This window comes from Cibotium barometz, chromosome 38, assembly GCF_041138505.1.
Source record: "Cibotium barometz isolate CiBa-2024 chromosome 38, ASM4113850v1, whole genome shotgun sequence".
Lineage (NCBI taxonomy): Eukaryota > Viridiplantae > Streptophyta > Polypodiopsida > Cyatheales > Cibotiaceae > Cibotium > Cibotium barometz.
Genome location: NC_141083.1, coordinates 48,329,992 through 48,349,003, shown reverse-complemented (window position 1 = coordinate 48,349,003; position 19,012 = coordinate 48,329,992). Strand labels below are relative to the sequence as shown.

The 19,012-nt window shown below is 47.4% G+C and overlaps 1 protein-coding gene across 1 annotated transcript; it reads left to right on the top strand.

The window, feature by feature from the left end:
* The first annotated feature begins 1,025 nt into the window (after window positions 1-1,025).
* Window positions 1,026-16,847, top strand: LOC147616818 (obscurin-like protein). The gene is made up of 5 exons (XM_086777873.1): window positions 1,026-3,198; window positions 15,419-15,560; window positions 15,658-15,817; window positions 15,911-16,153; window positions 16,255-16,847. The coding sequence occupies exons 1-5, from the start codon at window positions 1,389-1,391 to the stop codon at window positions 16,612-16,614; spliced, it is 2,715 nt and encodes a 904-aa protein (XP_086633999.1). The 5' UTR covers window positions 1,026-1,388; the 3' UTR covers window positions 16,615-16,847.
* Window positions 16,848-19,012: the final 2,165 nt, after the last annotated feature.

Sequence of the window (19,012 nt, the reverse complement as noted above, 5' to 3'; positions counted from 1 at the left end):
CATGCACACTCAAGCACTCACACATGCAAACAAGCAACTCAACAAGACTCCATACCTAATGACAAACATAAACATGAAAGCATGCAAGAATTAAGAAGAGATTAAGATAAACAAGAATGAAGGAGCTCCTAAGCTTGAGCTCAAATGTAGATTGTATTATCAAAAGTGCCTTTATACACCCCCACAAGTCACTTACATACAAGCGTCTTTATACACTCCAATAAGTCACTTATATACAAAAGGGCTTTGCCTGGCCACCCACACTTACGGGGTGCCCCAAGCCTTACATGGCCGGCTTTGATTACAAGAGTGGGCCTTAGGCCGTATATAATGTGAAGTATGTATGCTAGGGCGTGTGGATTACAATGAGTGTACGGAAAGGACAACCCCCTTGCCTAGGCTGCATATCAAGTAGTGTAACAAGTAATTGCAGATGGCATCATGTCAAGGCATCATGTTGAAGAAGAGGATTAATAGAAAAAGGGTCGAATTTTTTGACATGCCATATTGGAAAAACTATGTCATAAAGCATTCCTTAAACGTCCTTTAGTGATGAGACGAGAGGTAACAAGCTCGCTCATAATAGCCATAAATCTACTAGAGAGTCGGGCTGATGGCACAGTCAAAGACTAACTGCCCTAAGTAGCATAGCCACCCCTGACATGCTTCCATATGCTTGTTTCTTGAATATAAACATTTAAAATGCTGGAAAATTAAGAAAATTGATTGTGATGGTTTCAATGCCAAAATTGATGTTATGGTACCCTTGTAAAAAGTGACATGTTAACATGCATGTTAAAGAAGACAAGTAGGTGCTCAGGGCATTGCTGCGGCGGTGAGGTCAAACAACAAAAAATGCTTTCCCAAACCTAGGTCTTGAACAATGCTCAAAAAAAATGGCATTCTTGTGTATTTGTTTCAGAATTAAGAAAAACCGGCTGAGATTAGAAGTAGCCCTTATTTTAAGGAAAAACTTTTCATATATTCTAGTTATAAAACCGGCAAACAAAAACTGGATAGATTTTAGAGTTGTCGTTGCTTTGATTGGTTGAGAAATATGTTTTTTTCGAGCTCTAATTATACTTTCATTTCAAATTTCAGAAATCCAGATATTCAAATTCCATTGGGCACGCGGAGAATCGCAGCATGGAATATCCCGAAATAGATTTTTTTTTTGGAAAACTGCTGCAATTCTGAAATGGGCTATTAACATGTTGTTATTCAGAAATTAAATATGAGAAGTAGCCGCACGCAAAGTTTTGCAGACGATCGCGTATGAAGCCCGGATACGAAGCATGTGAGGCACGACACAGCGATATGTATTGTCATTTGCTCTTACGAATTGCTTGTATCTCTGATTTGTGACCAGAAACTGCAAAGCGATTATTATGGATACGGGGCTCTTGGAGGATTGGCTGCAGAGAGCGGTTTCCCCATCGTCATCGTCATTATCAAGGTCTTCCACTCCTTCTGCCCAACAAATTGCCCATGCTTGGTCCCAACTGCGCCTATGCGTGCAGAGTGGGAGCCTGGAGCCGGATCACTTGGCAGCCCTAGTGTTTCTCAGAGACTGTGGCCGTACACTCCATTTGGCAGAACCCCAGGTCAGGCTTTTGCTGTCTATTCTATCTTCTGTGACATCCCCTGATGGTGACGAAGATGCCCTGGGACAAGCCCGTGGCTCCTCGGCCATGCTCCTTAGCACCTGGCTCAGACGAGCTTTTGCAGCTGCTGGCCGTGGCCCTAGAACATCACCAACCTATTCTCAGGAGATCCTTGATGCTGTCGTGGACAAGACCCTGAAGGCATTGGTGAGTTCTTCACACAGCATTGGTTTTATCAACGAAGCCATCCTTCTCCTTGGAACTGTATGTGTGGCGCCCCATGTCCAGGAGGGGCTGCGCAGGACTTGCCAAGAGGCAATAGCTCGGGAATGTGTACAACAACGGAAGGCCATTGTTCGGGGAAGATTTAAGGAGGCCTTGGCTGGCATGGGGTATGCCATGGTGTCCTCAAGTGACCAGCTATTGAAAGCTCTACTGCAAGCTGTGTTGTTATTGTGGACAGATGGTGAGCGTATGGACCATGAAGGTCGGGCATCCATGGATAGTCTCCAGCTTGAAGATGGTCTTTTGCTTTTGCATCTAATGGAATGGTATGGTTCCATCCTCACCTTGCAACCACAGCATGCAGCCTCCCTTCAGATAGTGGTAGACGAGGTCATACAAGCAAGCACTGTTCATAAAGCATTACCCACCAAGTGTGCAGTGGTGCTGAGTGCAGCTGGTCTTTTGAGAAGCTTTCATCGACGGCAGGCAGCTAAAAGGCCACCAGTTGAAAGCGTGGAGTCTAGTGTGATGAGCATGGTGCCGTTGCTGGAATCCACGATCATAAGGATGGTTGATGGTACCTTACAGCTGCAGGCTGAAAGGATTGCTGAAGAAATGCAAGCAAGCTTCTCAATGGATGCTACCGATCTTGAGAATTGGAGGGTCATTCGGGCTGTTCAATTAGGAGATAAGCATTGGTTGCAGTGTATCACACTTGCGGTGTCCCGTTGCACTAGATTTCCTCCAAGTCTGTCTGTTTTGCTTTTTCTAATGATCACACTTCTTGAAGATGCTTTGCCACTATCTGCTTATTATAATGGGACTATGTCCCAAGGATTTGAAGGACCAGGACAAAGTGTGCAGAGGCTTGCTGTGCATGTGGAAGGTATTCTCTTCCATGAAGCAGGAGCTATATTTCGTGTCATATGTGAGCAGTATCAATCAGCAGATAAAGGATGGCAGCTATGGATAGAGAATTTGTTCTCACAATACTCACATTTTCTTTACCGAAGTCATCGCTATTTAAATGACAGTAGGAATCGTGATGGTTTAGTGACACCCTTATCTCCAAATGTGGAGCATGAGATCAGGGCATCGAGAAAAATACTTGAAGCTGTTCTCCTATCAGTTGTTATGCTTTTCTCTTTCGCATCTAAACAGAAGATGGATGCTGATATTCATGCTAAAGGACAGTTTGCAGCACAAGCGTTAAGTTCTCTTTCTTGTATTGAGTTCATCCGGCAAGGCCAGGTACCAGAGTACAGTGATTTGGTGCAAAGATGTGTAGCTTGGGTGTCTGCCAGTGAAGCCACGTGTGCTATGCTTGTGTCCATGTTTCCTTCATACGAGGACATTGTTCATCCACCAGGTGAGAGCTCTTTATGCTTTCATACTTATTGTTTTCTTATTTGCTTTAAAGGTTGTTATGACACATCATGTATCTACGGTTGCATCGGAGGGATGTAAAGGTAGTTTTTTGTTGACCACTCTGCATCTGAAACTCCATGATTTTATGTGGCTGCCTTTAAATTGAAAGGACTCTAGTGACTGAAAAGATCTGTCAGATTCATTTTTGCAAGTGAATGAAGTCATTCGAACTGCAAGGGTTCCCCTTCTAGCAAGCATTATTTTCTGGCACTGCCTTTTTAACTAAAAGCAGTCCCAAGATTCATATTCTGCTGGATTTTACCCCTCAAATTTTGACCAAGTTAAAGCTATATCAAGCCTTATTAAGTAATAGGACATGGAATAGGGTTATGAAAAAAACAGAGATAAGTATAATCATATTATTATTATGCTTTTAATGGGAATTCTTATTTCTTGTTCTCTCCATCAACATAACCAAGGACAGAATCAAGCTCTGATTAGGTTTTCAGTTCATGGATCTACCTGGTCAACGCTCTCTACAATGTTGCATTGTCAGGTCCTAATCAGGGTTTTGTTTTGCAACCAAATCTGCATTTCACATCCTGCCCAAATCATGGTTTTTTCTGTTGTTTCTTCTCTTCAAAGTTTGCCAGTTTTTCCTGCTACAGCATCACAAAGTCAACAGCTAGGTCTGACATATCTTGGTAGGTCGGATGGATGGACTGCTCAGGCGACAAGCAGCTCATAGGGGCAATTTCTGGTGGTGTTTGAGGTTAGGCTACCTGTATTGCAGGGCTTGATGTATGCCAAAATTCTCTCTGCTTGTATGTCAAGTGACTTGCCACAGTTTCTACAGAAGATGCGCGGAGCTTTTGATAGGAGCAGGATTGATTGGCCACAAAGGCTTTCAGTGTAGAGAAAGAGAAAGGGGAAGAATCGACATTAGTGTACAACACATGAGCATGCCCTAATACAAGCTTTTCTAGCATGGTGATAGATGGACTACCTGCTCGTACTGGTAGGCAGCCATGGCCCATTTTACTGCCTAGCCCTTCTACTCTCATCCTATGAGGTAAGTAACTTACAATACAGTATTGAGAAGGAACTTGTCAACATAATCAGCAGAGCTTGCTTGCTTTTTTTCCCTGTTCCTAATGGAATGGTGATTGGGGAAATGTCACCTGCATACCTCAATAGGGTTGCACATGAATGAGTTTGGACCAGTTGAGCAGCGTTTTGAACACCTGGACAAGAGGCAGCCAGGTGCCCATGGCCAAGCCTAGTGTGGACAGTACTTTATGCATTTGATGGAATCGTGGATCCACAGCCAGCTGGCCGACCAGGTCCAACCAGCCGACCAGCAATTAGATCCCTATGGAAAGGCATGCAGAGGATCATCTAGGGCATTCAGAGAAAATGTTTGCAACTGCCAACAGCGGATTCCCGGAACAGCAAGCACAACATCTTGATATTAGATAAGTGATGCAGTACAGAAAGACTTAAGTATATATTAACACTAAGCACATGAGATTAACACAAATAATATACTACCATGAGGTTATAAATTGCACTTTCTTATAAGGTGAATTTGGGCATGTTCTTGGATTCATCTTTTTTTTTTTTTTCCGAGAAAAGATCCTTTCATTAGTTATATAAAAACGTCCGAAGGGCTACAAAAGATCCTCTCCTGCTCACAAGAAAAACATAGCAGTGAACAAAGCAAGGCAGCCCGGGAGACTCTCCCTAGGTGCTGAAAAGTACAAGCATCAGTACAAAGAACTGAGGGGCTAAATCATACAATAGGAGGGGGGAAAAGCCAAACAGGTGGCCTGTAATGCCAACAGGGGGATCCCGCGTGTAGGGTATAGAAGGGGCCGTTGCGCCAGGTGGTGTGAAAGGCCTGGCGCCGCAAGATCGCCTCATCCGAGTCGCCCCGGATGCGGTCATACTGTCCTCGCAGGGTGTGGATCAACTTCTGCCAAATCCCCCGTACAGTCTCTGTTGGTGGTTCCAGTCTCCCCTCAAAGGCCCTGAAACACCGGGCCCTCCAGGTGAACCAGATGGTGAGGCTACTGAGGAGCTCCCATCGTAAATCCCTCTCCTGTGTCCAGCTGGCGGATGAGAAATCCGGTGACGGAACAAGGCGAGGCTGGCCCCTAATGAATCTGATGGCCTGACTGTCCTGCTCCATCTCATAGCCCATAGCAGGCCCTGACGAAGTCGACCAAGCAGCGGCACCCCACGTAAACATACCCTCTGGAGAGGGGGGCCAGAATACGTAGCATCCGCAGCTAAATCTGCTGCGCCTGAGGGCAATCCCATAGGCAATGTCTCTGTGTCTCCATAGGGTGGCCGCATCGGACGCAGGCCGCCGGAAGACCGCTGTAGACAAGCCAGGTGCCAACTGCTGAGCCCTTGTGGGCGACCAGCCACTGGAAAGTTGAGATTCTGCGGGCCTGTCGACTAGCCCAGAGCCGGGCCCAAAAATCATCCAAGAACTCTTGTGAGAGTCCCTGTAGCCGCCAGTGCCCCGCTCTGCTCAGCTGGAGAGACCATCCTCCTCGCCGTCAAAATATGCCGCCCCAGCCGAATAGTATACTGGAAAAAGGTGATCTCTGTGGCCTCAAGGGATGCATAAGGATCATGCCACTCGTACTCCCCAGGGTCCCACTGTAGCCGGGCCAAGGGGCGTGCTGCATATGCCCATATGCGCCAATCCAGGAGCACATCTGCAGGGTCTGGGTCAATATGCCACTTCCGAGAAGCGGCGGCCACTACCCGTATCCTCTGAAAGGTGCACTCTGCAACCAAAGGCGACTCCACCTCCACTCTCTGAAGTCTGCCCTCATCTTGAATCTCATAGTCATGGTTAGTTAGTACGAAAGGTACGATACGGTATGGTACGATAAAATACGGTACTAATTGGTACCTTAAAATTTTTTGAGGTATGGTACGATATTAGTACGTTGAAAAAAAATACTTCCTAAACTTAAAAATTGTAGACAAGACGTTACAAAATAGTAGAACCATGAACATAATGTCATCATGCCATTAGAGTACAAAATTGCTACAAAAGGATAGGCCAAAAACTCATGGCATGGGCGACCGCTAACATGCGTACATACATGATACTACATACTACAATACATCATCGATGGGCTAGAAGGAGATAGATGCCCAATGCCTAGAGAGCTATAACATATCAAAAGTCTACATCATCACCAACATCTGCATGATCATCAACATGATCACTACTAGAGTGTCCATCAAGAGAGTTCTCTGAAGAGGACTCTTCGAAGGTGGACGAGACACTCTGGGGATCATTCTCGCCAAGTAGGTTGCCATCATCATCAAACAAGGGCTCTCTAGGCAGTGGGGTATCATCATGAGGGGGCAATGGAATATCATCATGAAGGCGGGGATTGGAGCTCGAGGATCCCCGCCTCACATATGTGCGAAGGCCACCCTTTGCCGATGCCGAAGGCAGAGGCCTATGAACTCCAACTGCTCGGCCCCGTCCATGCTGACTCCTGGTGCTGCGAGTATCTGCTGCCACAAGCTCACTATAGAGCTCCATGAAGATTGCCCTCCTCATCAGGCAATATGATCGCTTGCCTAATATGGCAATGGCAAGTGCACACGCTCCTGACAAACAGCTTCCTATAAGCTGCAAAGGGCGATGAATGGCTCTCTAGAAGACTGAAATTGCTCCACGCAACAACAACAACAACAACAACAACACCCACCCCCCCAAAAAAAAACCGTACGGTATCGTACGAATCCGTACGGTACCGTACGGTACGGTAGGTATGTACGGTTTCAGTCGTACGACGTACGGAACTAACCCTGCTCATATTAGAGGCATCTGCCATCCTCAGTGCAAGCTTTGACAGCAATCAGGATCTCCAACTGTGTAAAGGCTCCCATCCACCGTGGGGCCACTAGCTCGATAGGCGTGAACCACTCCTCTGTGAGTGCCTCCTGAATGTCATCCCTCATAATCAACCCCCCTCTGAAGTGACTCAGCCTCTCCACCTGGATCTCCTCTGGGAGACTGCATGCAGAAGGCTTGCCAGTCTCCAAAACTACGTGTTGGGCCTGCCGCTAAAGGTCCCCAGGCTAGACGAGGCCGAGAACCCAGCATATGACCCTGCTCTGTGCGAACCGCTGGGCTCCAGATGAGCGGCTGTATGGCCCGCTCCTCAACACAAGAAGGGGGTCGCTGAGAGAGCCCCGGTCTCAGCAGCTCCCAAGCTCTCAGGTTCCTCCCATCCTCTACTGAGGCCTGTCCTCCTCATCTCTATGAAGATCCATCGAATCTCTGGTGCCCAAGTGCCCCCTGCTGGGGGAGCCTGAGCCTGCAAGCCGCTGCAAGAGAAGCTCTTTCCAAGGCTCAGCGCCTAGAAGCAGCCCCCGAACAATAAGCTTCCCCAATAGGGCTCTACTCTGATCGACTGGATCTAAAATGCCCAAGCCTCCCTGAGCCAGCGGAAGTGTAATAACTACCCATGCAACCTTTGCCCGGGCTGGCTGACCGTGCCCAGACCAAAGAAAGTTCCTGATCAGCCTCTGTACCTGGTTGATGCAAGAGCTGAGAAGATCCAGCAAGACGTAATGTACCACATGGTTGCTAACAGCACCTGATTTGCCACCACCACCCTCCCAGCCAAGGACAGTCGAGCTGTACTCCAATACAAAAGCTTCTTCCGAATGCTCAGAAGAAGCGGGGCAATCTGTTGCTCAGGTGACAAATCTAGTCCAATCTGGCATCCCAAATATCACACTGCTGTGCCAGGAGGAATCCATCTAAAATCGGGGTCCGGGCTCCATGCCGGAGTGGGAGCGCTACTGATCCAAAAGGCCATTGTCTTGCGCCAATTGATCGATGCTCCCGAAGCTGCACTAAAAACCTGGAGCGACTGCTCTGCCCGAAGAAGATTAGCCTCTTGGCCATGCAAAAATAAGCCCGTGTCGTCTGCAAACTCAGCATCGAGCAGGTCCTCCCCCCGGACTGGGAGCTGGAGTCCTCTCAAATCAACCTCCTCTGCCGTCAAATACATGCTCATAGCCTCCGCAAAGAAGAGAAAAAGAAAAGGAGCGAGGGGACACCCCTGACGGACTGATCTGGTCAGCTCAAAACTCGGCCCCCGTCCTCCTGCAATCAACACTTGGCTACGAGCTGTGGAATACAGAGCCACCACCCCTCTAATCCAACCTGGCTCAAAGCCCAGGCGAAGCATAGTGCCCTCTAAGAAACCCCAATCGACTCTATCGTATGCCTTCTCAAAATCGAGAAGCATCACGACCAAGTCCTCACCAAGAAATCTAGCTCGGGCCGTTGCCTCCCAGAAGGTGAAGATGTTGTCAAGGATACTGCGCTCCTTGACGAATCCTGTCTGGGTAGCATGAATCAACTCCCCCAGGAAGGGCTGGATCCTCAAACTCAAGGCCTTTGCTAAGACCTTGTAGACAGTATTGAGGATCGTAATAGGTCTCCAATGTCGAATATCATCTGATACTCCCTCCCCCTTGGGGATAAGAAAGATCAAACCCTCTGAAAAGCTCTGTGGCATCACCCCAGTGTCCCAAAACATACTGAAAGCCCCTGCGGAGGCCTGGCCCCAAAAGGTCCCAATAGCGCATAAAAAAGGCAGGCGTCAGTCCGTCCTCCCCTGGGCAACTATGTCGTGGCAGGACCCTCAAGGCCTCAGCAAGCTCAACCTCTGAAAGAGGCGCAGCAAGAACTGTACGCATACGATCTGTGACCCTCCTCTGCACATGGGCCCACACAGTCTGTCTGCAAGCATCCCGATCCTCAGTGGCTGGCTCCGTTGAAAGCAGGTCTCTATAGAATCCAGTGGCAATGGCTCTGATCTCCCCGGGCTCAGTAGCTACCGATCCATCCGGCCTCCCAAGCTGACGGACTCCTACTCGAGCATGGTGGGGTCCAGTAATCTCAAAAAACTCCCCAGTCACTCTATCACCAAGCTGCGTCCACTGAGAGGCCTGGCGACGATAGTAAAACTCATGTCTCTGTTCCTCTGCCTCTCTAACCTCCTGGCGTGCTTGGCTCAACTGGGACGCCACCCACTCACATGCAGGCTGCTGCTCCTGAAGGCGCTGAAGCGAAGCAAGGTTGCGTCTCAACCGATGCTCCTGCTCGCGAATCTCTCCCAGCCGTGTCAAAGCTGCAGCGTGCAGAAAAGAGCTAAGCTCGATGAGTCCCTGGGCACACTGGCCTGTTGCATCCTGGTCAGAGCACTGACTATCATGCCAGATCCTCTCAATGTCCTCAGCGAGACTAGGATCTATAAGTACCCTCTGTGGGATCCTCAACTGCAAGCTGGGCTCTCGTGTCCTCTCCTCAAATGTCAAGATAACTGGCGCATGATCTGAAAATGAGGTGCCAACGAGAATGCCGACGGAGCCCCCTCGCTCCCCTAACCAATCGCCCACATAAAAGCGATCAATCCGTGATAGATTAGTCCCTCCCTGCCAGCGATCCGACCGAGAGAAACTAAGACTGTCCTGAGAGTGGGAGAAGGCCCCATGCTGCCATGCATCAGTGATCCTCAGTGACATGCAAAACCGCTCCCAAGCTGCAAGCTCCGTGCCGTGCACTGTAACATGACTGCCTCCCACCTATCGGCCGGGTCCTCAAGCATGTTGAAGTCTCCCCCGACACACCAATGTGCGGCCTCTGGCAATGCATCCGTAACCTGGGTCCAGAACTGTGCTCTGGCACTAGCTTGGTTGGGCGCATAGACGTTGAGCACGCCCAATAGCTCATCATGCATCCTCAGAATGACATACTGTGCTCTACCAGGCACAATTCCTTGATCCACAATGGCCTGCCGCCATACATCTGCAATGACCAGGCATACTCCTCCCTGTCCACCCAAAGGACGAAACCCTGCAGACCAAAAGGTGTCCCATCTACTAGGCATCACCGAACCATATCTCCGGATCCTGCTCTCACCCAAGTGGTGCTCCTGCAGCATCAAAATATCAATGCTGTCACCAACCAGGCATCTCTGAAGCTCCTGCCTCAAGCAACCACGATAGCGTATAAAATGTGCTCCGCCCAGGCCTTGTACATTCCATGAGATGATCCTCATGGATGACCTACTAAGGTGGATGCTGTCTCAGCCGTACGGCGGGCCTTCGCAAGCGGCTTGGATGGAGAGTAGTCCCCATCCGAGCGGCTGCGAATCTGCCCACCCAGTGTACTGCAAGAATCACGGATCAGGCGCCAGTGGCTGTGACCCATGGCGACTGCCTCCCGCTCAGACAGAGCAACCTCGTGTATACATACATATCCAGGGTCGCGTGCTAAGTCTGCCATTATGCGAACGACCAAATGACGAATCCCTGAGGCATCCACACTCCCGGGATCCAAGAAAAAACGAGCCAACTCCCATAGTCGGCCTATCACATCTGTCACCTCCAGATCGCTCACATGGTGAGAAAACTCAACTGCCTGAGTCTTCAAGGTGCTAAGAGCGAGCTCCAGAGTCCACTCCCGGTCACATGGGCCACAGAGAGGGAACGAGAAGGCCACCGCTGAATCAAGTGCCTCCTCCCCGCGGGCCGGAGGTATCACTACATGAACTCGGATGGGTGCTGGCTCATGGGGGCCCTCTGCTCCACAAAGCCGTGTGAAGGAGTAATCAAAAGCCTCCGAGCGCTGTCTAGTGCCGAGGCGACTCAGCCGACTGCGGATAGATGATATCCGTGAAGCCCGAATCGGCATGGTAAGTCTCCTCTGCGGTGCTCGATTAAGATCGGTGCTCAGAGCCCTCCTGACTGCAGGTGAACGCCAGGGGACTGCCAGGGCCTCCCGGGGAGCTGAGGCGGGCGGGGGGGGGGAGGAGGGGGGGGCGAGGGAGGTGGAGAAGGAGCCGTTGCCGAAACCGGAGCGGGGACGGGAGGCGGCGAAGTTGGAAGCGAGGCGGTAGGGTGCAGTTTCAGGAGGCACGCACCAAATTGTGGCATATTTGATATGCTTGTCACACCGACCCTCGTGTACGGAGCTCCAATTTGGGGACCCAGTATACATCACAGATCTCAGAGAGGGACAGATGAGGGATGGAGGCAAATGGAGAGACCACTAATTATGATGATTGCCCGCATGATTCGGAGCAAATCGTCAGTACCACATGAGATTGTTCGGGTTGAGCTGGGTGCCCCACCAGTAGTAACCGAGGCCCTATTCCAGGCAGTTACCTTTTTACAGTGGCTATGGGAGCTCCCTCAGCAGAGGTACTCCCGATTGGCATTGACCTCATCCATGCCGTTGGCAGAGGATGGAGATACTCATTGTTGGTACGCTCAGATGAGATCATGGTTTGACCTACATGGTTTGCGGATAGAGGCACTACCACCCTTTCAGTACAGTATGGATTGTCCATTTTTGCATCTCACCCGCTCAGAGCAAAACTGCGTGATCAGGATGGATATCATCAGAGTGGACACAGAGAGGACATGGACTAGCCCCCTTGAGCCCTTGTGGACGAAAATGGCTCATTACAAGAGCCATTTTCTACACCTCTCACCAGATGATTTTATCACCCACCCGGCGTACATAGATGTACACCTATCACATGGGATACGTTGTGCCATTGGACAGATCCGGACCTCATCACACCAGCTGCGGATTGAGACAGGGTGATATGTGCATCAGATCTTGGATGACCGCATTTGTCAGCTATGCTACCAGGAGGTAGAGACAGAGGAACACTACATTTGCCGATGTACAGTCTATTATGAGATCCGAGGGAGATATCACTGCCTCTTCCGAGAGGGTTTTGGGCTGTTACGCAGGGTCATGGAGTTTGAGGATCAGAGATGCCTGGGATTGTTTCTACTTGAGCTCAGGAGACACAGAGAGACCCTCTTGGCAGATAGGAGGCCGAGCCATGATGTACCTAGACAGAGGACCGTGACAGATTTCTTCGGCACCAGCACCAGCAACCCAGCCCACACACCTCCTGATACCTCCTCCATTGGGCCATCAGGGCACCGACCACGCTCCCAAGGAGTCACCACTGATAGAGCAGTTATCTTATGTCGTGCTCGTCGGCCACGCCCACCAGGATCCCGACCACGGCATCCTCACCATCGCCAAATCAGAGCCATTATTGCTCGGCATCGGAGGCGCCTACCTCGCTTCTACGACCTCTCCATTCTAGTCAGCCCCATGGCGGAGATACTTAATCTAAGGAGAGGGCAACACTTCAACTGATCAGCATACATGGATCTACCTGATATACATTTTTTCAGTATTTTCCAGTATTTTCTACTCAGTATCTTTTTGGAGTCTTACAGTTCTGTTCTTATAACTGTAGGACAATCAGTTTATTGTACTTTTTAGTCTCATTTAGTTGTTCGCTTTGATGAGACACCAACTGCAGATGTACTCTCAGTTTTGGTCTCATAGGCCACTATGGCCTCTTAGAGACGTTAATATATCATTTCATTTCATTTCATTTCTCTCTTTGTCTTTCTCTAACCCTTGTACTTCATTACCATGGCTTGAGCCTCTTCCCATCAAGCTTCATCTCCTACTCTCACACTCCGCCATGACGTTGATATACATCCTCTATAGCTATGTGTGATCTCGTGTGATATCCAATAGACCAAGCAACCCGAGGACACCAACAAAGGCTTGAAAGAGACGCCATGCGACCCCATAACTAGTAGTTGGTAGCATCTATGCAGGCAAACATGTTGTCAATTCTCTTTACCCTGCCGCAACACGAGTTGAGTTCCTCCATTCCAACCACCACCGGCATATGAGCTCAAGTATTGAGTGAAGAGCAAAGTCGGGCCTGACTAGGCTGTTGCTCACAACCAAGTCTTATCTTGGTATTGCGTCCTAGTATCAAGGCATACCCTTGTCCCGTCCCAGATGCACAATGCTCAAAGATCCTAGGGTCCTTCTCTTATAAGACATGCATGTGATGTATTTAAGAGTCCATTCGATGTGCTCATCTAACAGGGTTCGGGAATCGTATCAATTGACCACAAGGTGTGAGAATTGTACATCTTGACCATAAGATCGGAATCGTACCACTTAATTCTTTACTTGGCATAGATCTAAGAATCATACCAACCAACTTGATCTAGGCAAGTCCACATATAGTACCACGTGCGCCTAGTCAATTCATAGACTATGGGAATAGTCCCATTTGAACCTTCTCCGTGTTTAAATGGGCCTTCAGACCATGGTTTCACTCCAAGTCTTCAAGACTAAGATCATCTGCATCGTAGTCTGAATGTTGTTTTCCTGAAAATACACAAGAAAACATTCCACATTCTCCTTGCAAAATTACAAGGGTAAGGTATGCACTTAATCAATGCAACAATCTTGCAGGCTACAAAAGAAAGAATCATACCGACTTGATGCAGCCAAGTCCACATATAGTACCACGTGTGCCTAGTCAATTCATAGACTCCGAGAATAGTTCCATTTGAGCCTTCTTTGTATTTAAACAGGCCTTTAGACCATGGTTTCACACTAAGTCTCCGAGAATAGTTCCATTTGAGCCTTCTTTGTATTTAAACAGGCCTTTAGACCATGGTTTCACACCAAGTCTTCTAGACTAAGATCATCTTCAACGTAGTTTGAATGTTGTTTTCCTGAAAATACACAAGAAAACATTCCACATTCTCCTTTGCAAAATCACAAGGGTAAGGTATGCACTTAATCAATGCAACAGTCTTGCAGGCTATAAAAGAAAGAATAACAAATACTACAATCTTGCAAAACTCAAAATATACTTAGCTTTTATGTTGGTTGGAGTCGAATTTTCCTTGTCCTTTGGTACGAAGTGCCAAGATTAGCATGCACGAACTGGAACTAGGTCAAGATCCAAGATTATTGTACATATTCATGTTTTGGAATATACATATAGATGGGCATTTGCGCTTGCTCGAAGTGCCAAAATGAAGAACTACAGTGGAAATCCAAGACTACACAGCCCTAGTAGCCTAAGGCATCTAATGCGAGCGGCAAGGACCAGGTCATCCCCAAGACATAGCATGGGAGCCGAACTCGGACAATGTGTTGAAACTCCCTGCAGACTGAAACTCACTCCAGACCAAAAAGCCAAGGTAGGCAAGACCGGTAGGTTCAACAAGCTCAGTACAAAAAGAAGGGCGATGCTTTTATTGTCACACAGTAGGGCATACTATGAAGGCTTGTCCCAAGAAACCCGCTGCTTAGACCACAGGCCCAACCCCTATGGCTTCCGAAGTGAGCTAGGCTCCCACATAGACCCTCGAGGATGCCCCTAGTTCCTCAACTCCCAGTTCCATGATTGGTGCCATTGTTAGCCGGGAGCTTGAAGGTAAGAAGAAGGGTGCCCAAGCCTAGGAGTATGAGCGCAACGAGTTGCTCAGGGGTTTTGGGATAGCGAGACAACATGGAGGATGTGATTATGAAACATGCCCGTTTTCCTTTGACTTTGGTAGACAGACGTGTGAAGGGATTTAGCATAAGAATGAGTAAGTTTGAAGCTTGTAGTGCTAAGTTGGTGATCCAAGGCACGGAGTTTGTGCAGGATTTCATGGTTGCTCCTCTTGTAGGAGGGCTAGACATAATCCTAGGGATTCGTTGGTTCCACAAGTTCACCTGAGACATTGACTGGGAACGGCACGTTTCTCCGGAATGTGTCCAAGACTCATGTGGTCATCAAGTGAGAGATTAGGAGTAGTGCTACCGTTGAGTATCTCTATTCAGCATTATATATACTTCATGTTAGTAATACATGGTCAATTAGGTCATCTCTCTCTACTATTGAGCATAATGAAGAAGCGGTTTGTTGTGCATGGGTTTAAGTCCTGATTAGATGCTAATCACAACCAATCAATCATAAACACACTTCCACAAGCACCCATGTTACATCCTTGGTAATATGACATAAATTCCAAAGGAGGGGGGGGGGGGGGGGGGGGACATTCTGGTCCCAATGTGGTGTCAAATTCTTCTGTGTGCTTGTGATTTCAAGTGGTTGAACTGTGTGCCTTTATTTTAAGTGTTTAATTGCATTAATAGTCATGTGTAAACCCTTGGATCAGTTACAAGGCACATGTGGGCTGTCCCCCGTGGTGATACGCAAAACATCACGGGGGCATGCTGGCAATTCTTGGTTTCAAGTGTTTGGTCCTCATGATTGTGTCCAACCTTGTGACCCTCATGGGGATCCTTTTTTTTGCAGCGCCTGCTGTGGCAAGCTACAGCTGGATGAAAGATACGGTTCAAGATGCACGTGTGTTATTTGGCTTCAGAGTCCTGCCATCTTGCCTTCATACATTCCCAGCTTCAAGCGTTTTGAATGAAGTCGCGCCAACAATGTTCTTGTATCCTTCATGCGATTTGTTTGGTTGTTTGATACAAATTGCTTGTTATATTTGTTAAATGTTTACTGATTTCTTGGTTTTCCCTAACTAGTTATAGGTACATGAAACATCCCTCTCAAACTCTGGTTCAAGCATCACACTCATTGCTAGTTGCATTTCTCTCTACTAATGCTGGAGACTCAGAAATCTCTTTTGAAAGTGATAGAGATTCAATCAAAGAGCAGCTTGCAGTTCGGTTCATTGAGAGGGCTTTTGAGGTATACACTAGAACTCATTTCCCATGTTTGCTTTTTTGGTTGCAGAGCCCTGTTACAGTTTTCTATCTAATCACGGTCGTGTTGCTTTTACAGGAGTTCCCAGTTGTTTCCCATTATGATGTCTTTGTTACAGGAGTAGGGGCGATTGCACGTCAGCTGCCTGCAGGAAGTACAGCCACGATGTGCTGCATTACCTCTCTTGCAAGAAGAGCTAGTGAGCTTTTTAGCTGTGCATCAAGGGAGGAGTGCCTTGACATGGAAACAGAAAACAAGCTAGAAACAGGGAAAAAGCTGCAAACACTTCTCCTGCATCTCATCTTGATAGTGGACATACAGGTATGCATTTTTAAGAGCATCAACTACTTCTATAAACACATGGTTTTAACTGGGAATTGGTATTTATTTGCAAAGTTCTAATTTAAGTCGTAACCTTGCAGGTGTTACCTCACTTGCTACAAGAGGTGGCAAGGCTAATCCTGGGGCTACCAAGTCATCATAGAATGGCTGCGCTTGAAGAGGCTTTCGACACGCTTGCTGGCAGCGATGATCTTACTCGTAAACATATTCTTGTGCCATGGCTGCAATCTTTGTCTTACCTTTGTTCAAATCTCAATGTTCAAGGAAGGTCTCCATCTACAAGAATCTTGAGGCATAATAAGAGAAGTTTACAAAATGGTGATAACAGTGAAGTTGCTCAAACGGATGGTGCAATAGCCCTGAATCCAAGCAGTGCAATTATGCTACTCCGGTCTGAAGGAGTCAATACTCTGCCGCAAGCATCAAGATGCAGGCTATAGGCTTTAATGATATAAGCGAGTGATGAGGTAGTTCTGCCCTCTGCAGTACCTGCATGTTTCTGAGGGGAGGGTCCTTGTGTCCCCAATAATCACATATAAAAAGGTGCCTTCGGTTGACCACTAGCCTGCTTGTTCTCTTTCACAAAGAACTGGGTCTTTAACGGTTGCATGACCCAAATCTGTACATGCATGCATTTTAAAATCATTATACTAATAGAAGTTAGTTGAAAGGCTGAGTTTCAAGATTCAAATGTTGTGCTTGCGAGTACATTCATGTAGGATTTTGCATATATGGTAGTGACCATGTGAATGGGGGCTTACCACGGCTTTTTTCCCGCCACATATTATAGAGGTTTTTCCCCTGCATGTTTGGTGTGTCCGGACACCTACACTTTCACATTTTGGGCTTGTACCTAGGGTACTGGTGGTTGTACACATCATATCACTTCATTCTAATGTATCCACACTTCCAAGCTCTCTATTATTCCGTACTTTGTGTTCTTGCTTTTTTTTTTTTTGGTATTTCCGTTAAACATTAGGGTTTGTCAAAACCCAATAGTGGTATTAGAGCTCCAGGCTGATTCTGCCTCAAGCGTTAGGGCCCAATTCTTTTTTGCCGTCCATATAGTCGTGCCGCCTCGTACCTGTTTGTACACCTTCACGGGCCTGTACCCGACTGTACATCCTCCTGTTGTTGCGAATGTGTTCATCTTGCGACGCCCATAGCCATACTTGCTGTTCTTACTGTTTGTACTGTTAGTACCTGCTCGCATTTGTACTTGCAACACTTGCAAATTTCAAAATTAGGGGCTTTCCTGCAATTACAACACAAATTGGGGCATTCAACCTTCAAGGCAACAAAATTTCTCGTCAATTCTGCTTCCAGTTGTTAATTTCTCGCAGTTGACTGCCACAAGGTAGTTTGCAGTGTGTTGCATTTCCCAAGGGGAAGTTGACAAAAAACATTTTAGAAATTGTGTGCATTTCTGCCCTTGCATTTGCAGTTAGAAATGGCACAAAATGCTGGAGATGTAAGCTTGACTCTCTGTGGAGCTTTATGATCAAAATCTTGCTTGTGGCCAAGGGTCTATGGGGTTTTGTGCAGGGATGATACTCGTCTTGTAGACATTGCGCCTGGCGTGCCTCAAAGAGGTGATGGGCGAGGTGTTTAGTAGGCCCAAGTCCAACCTGACCACTTGGTGCGCCCTCACAGGAACAAAGAAGATTGGATGCGAGAGATGCACAGACCATGTCCTTAATTGCATTAGTAGTCGAGGTCAATTATACCTCATATCCGGTCTTGTAGGATGCCAAAGCATGCTTGGGATACTTTGGAGACCATGTACCGGGTGAGGAATGAGGCCAAGGTGATGTATTCGAAAAGACAGCTTGATGGTATGCATATGAGGGGGATAGCATGTCGGATCACTTGACAAAGATCCTAAATCTTCGTGAGTAGTTGTTAAACATTGATGAAGTGATTCCGGATAGCCAACTCGATGATATGCATATGAATGAGGGGGATAGCATGTTAGATCACTTGACGAAGATCCAAGATCTTTGTGAGCAGTTGTTAAACATTGATGAAGTGATTCCGGACAGCGAGGTAGTATCTACGACACTACTCTCTTTGCATGAGTCATACTTGAGCTTCCATCATGTCGCTTAACCTGTCAATGAGGGGAAACCCTAACCCACTCATATTCCAGGAATTGGTGGGACTTTTGTTGCAAGAAGAGCAAGCAAGGAAGAACATGTCTATGGGTATGCGTAGCCATGATCAGGCATTTGTGGCACATAACAAAGGCAAAGGCAAAACAGGTGGCTATTAACCAAGAGTTGATTCTGGACAGCCATCAAACAAGGAGAAGGATGATGCAAGCCTGGCCAAGAAAAAGGGCAAGTGTCATTGTTGTGAGTTTATCAACCATGATGACTTACCTCGTTACTTCTAGGTCCTAAACGTGCATGTAGCATTCCATCTTTGTGATTCCATCCATGTGAGAGAAGGACCTATTAAAGGAGTACAATAAAATTCTCTACAAAAGCAACACACACCATACCTAACATCTCTACCTCCTTACCTGAAATGGGATAAATGAACACCAATCACCTGGTTATCCACTGGCTACTGTCGGAAAGACTAGCTCCTGCAGTAGCTACACCTTGCCTCACGTAGTCCTCACTCAATGAATTCCAAGTTGGCACACAATCACGTGCATGTAACTCTTTCCCACTAGGGAAGCCAAAGAGTACGAAGTGTATGGCCCACCTTACCTTTCTACCCATCTTTACAAACTCTCTACTTGAGTCGGCCATTGATAATAATATTGTTTTCTCTTAAACCATGGTAATATATTACGAGAAACAAAATATAAAAAATATTACAAGAAATGTT

What these genes read in the sequence shown, in the direction of transcription:
- LOC147616818 (XM_086777873.1), top strand. Translation starts at nt 1,389, where the DNA reads ATGGATACGGGGCTCTTGGAGGATTGGCTGCAGAGAGCGGTTTCCCCA. An exon ending in TCATTGAGAGGGCTTTTGAG is followed by an intron (nt 15,818 to 15,910) that starts GTATACACTAGA and finishes TTGCTTTTACAG; the next exon opens with GAGTTCCCAGTTGTTTCCCA. An exon ending in TCTTGATAGTGGACATACAG is followed by an intron (nt 16,154 to 16,254) that starts GTATGCATTTTT and finishes GTAACCTTGCAG; the next exon opens with GTGTTACCTCACTTGCTACA.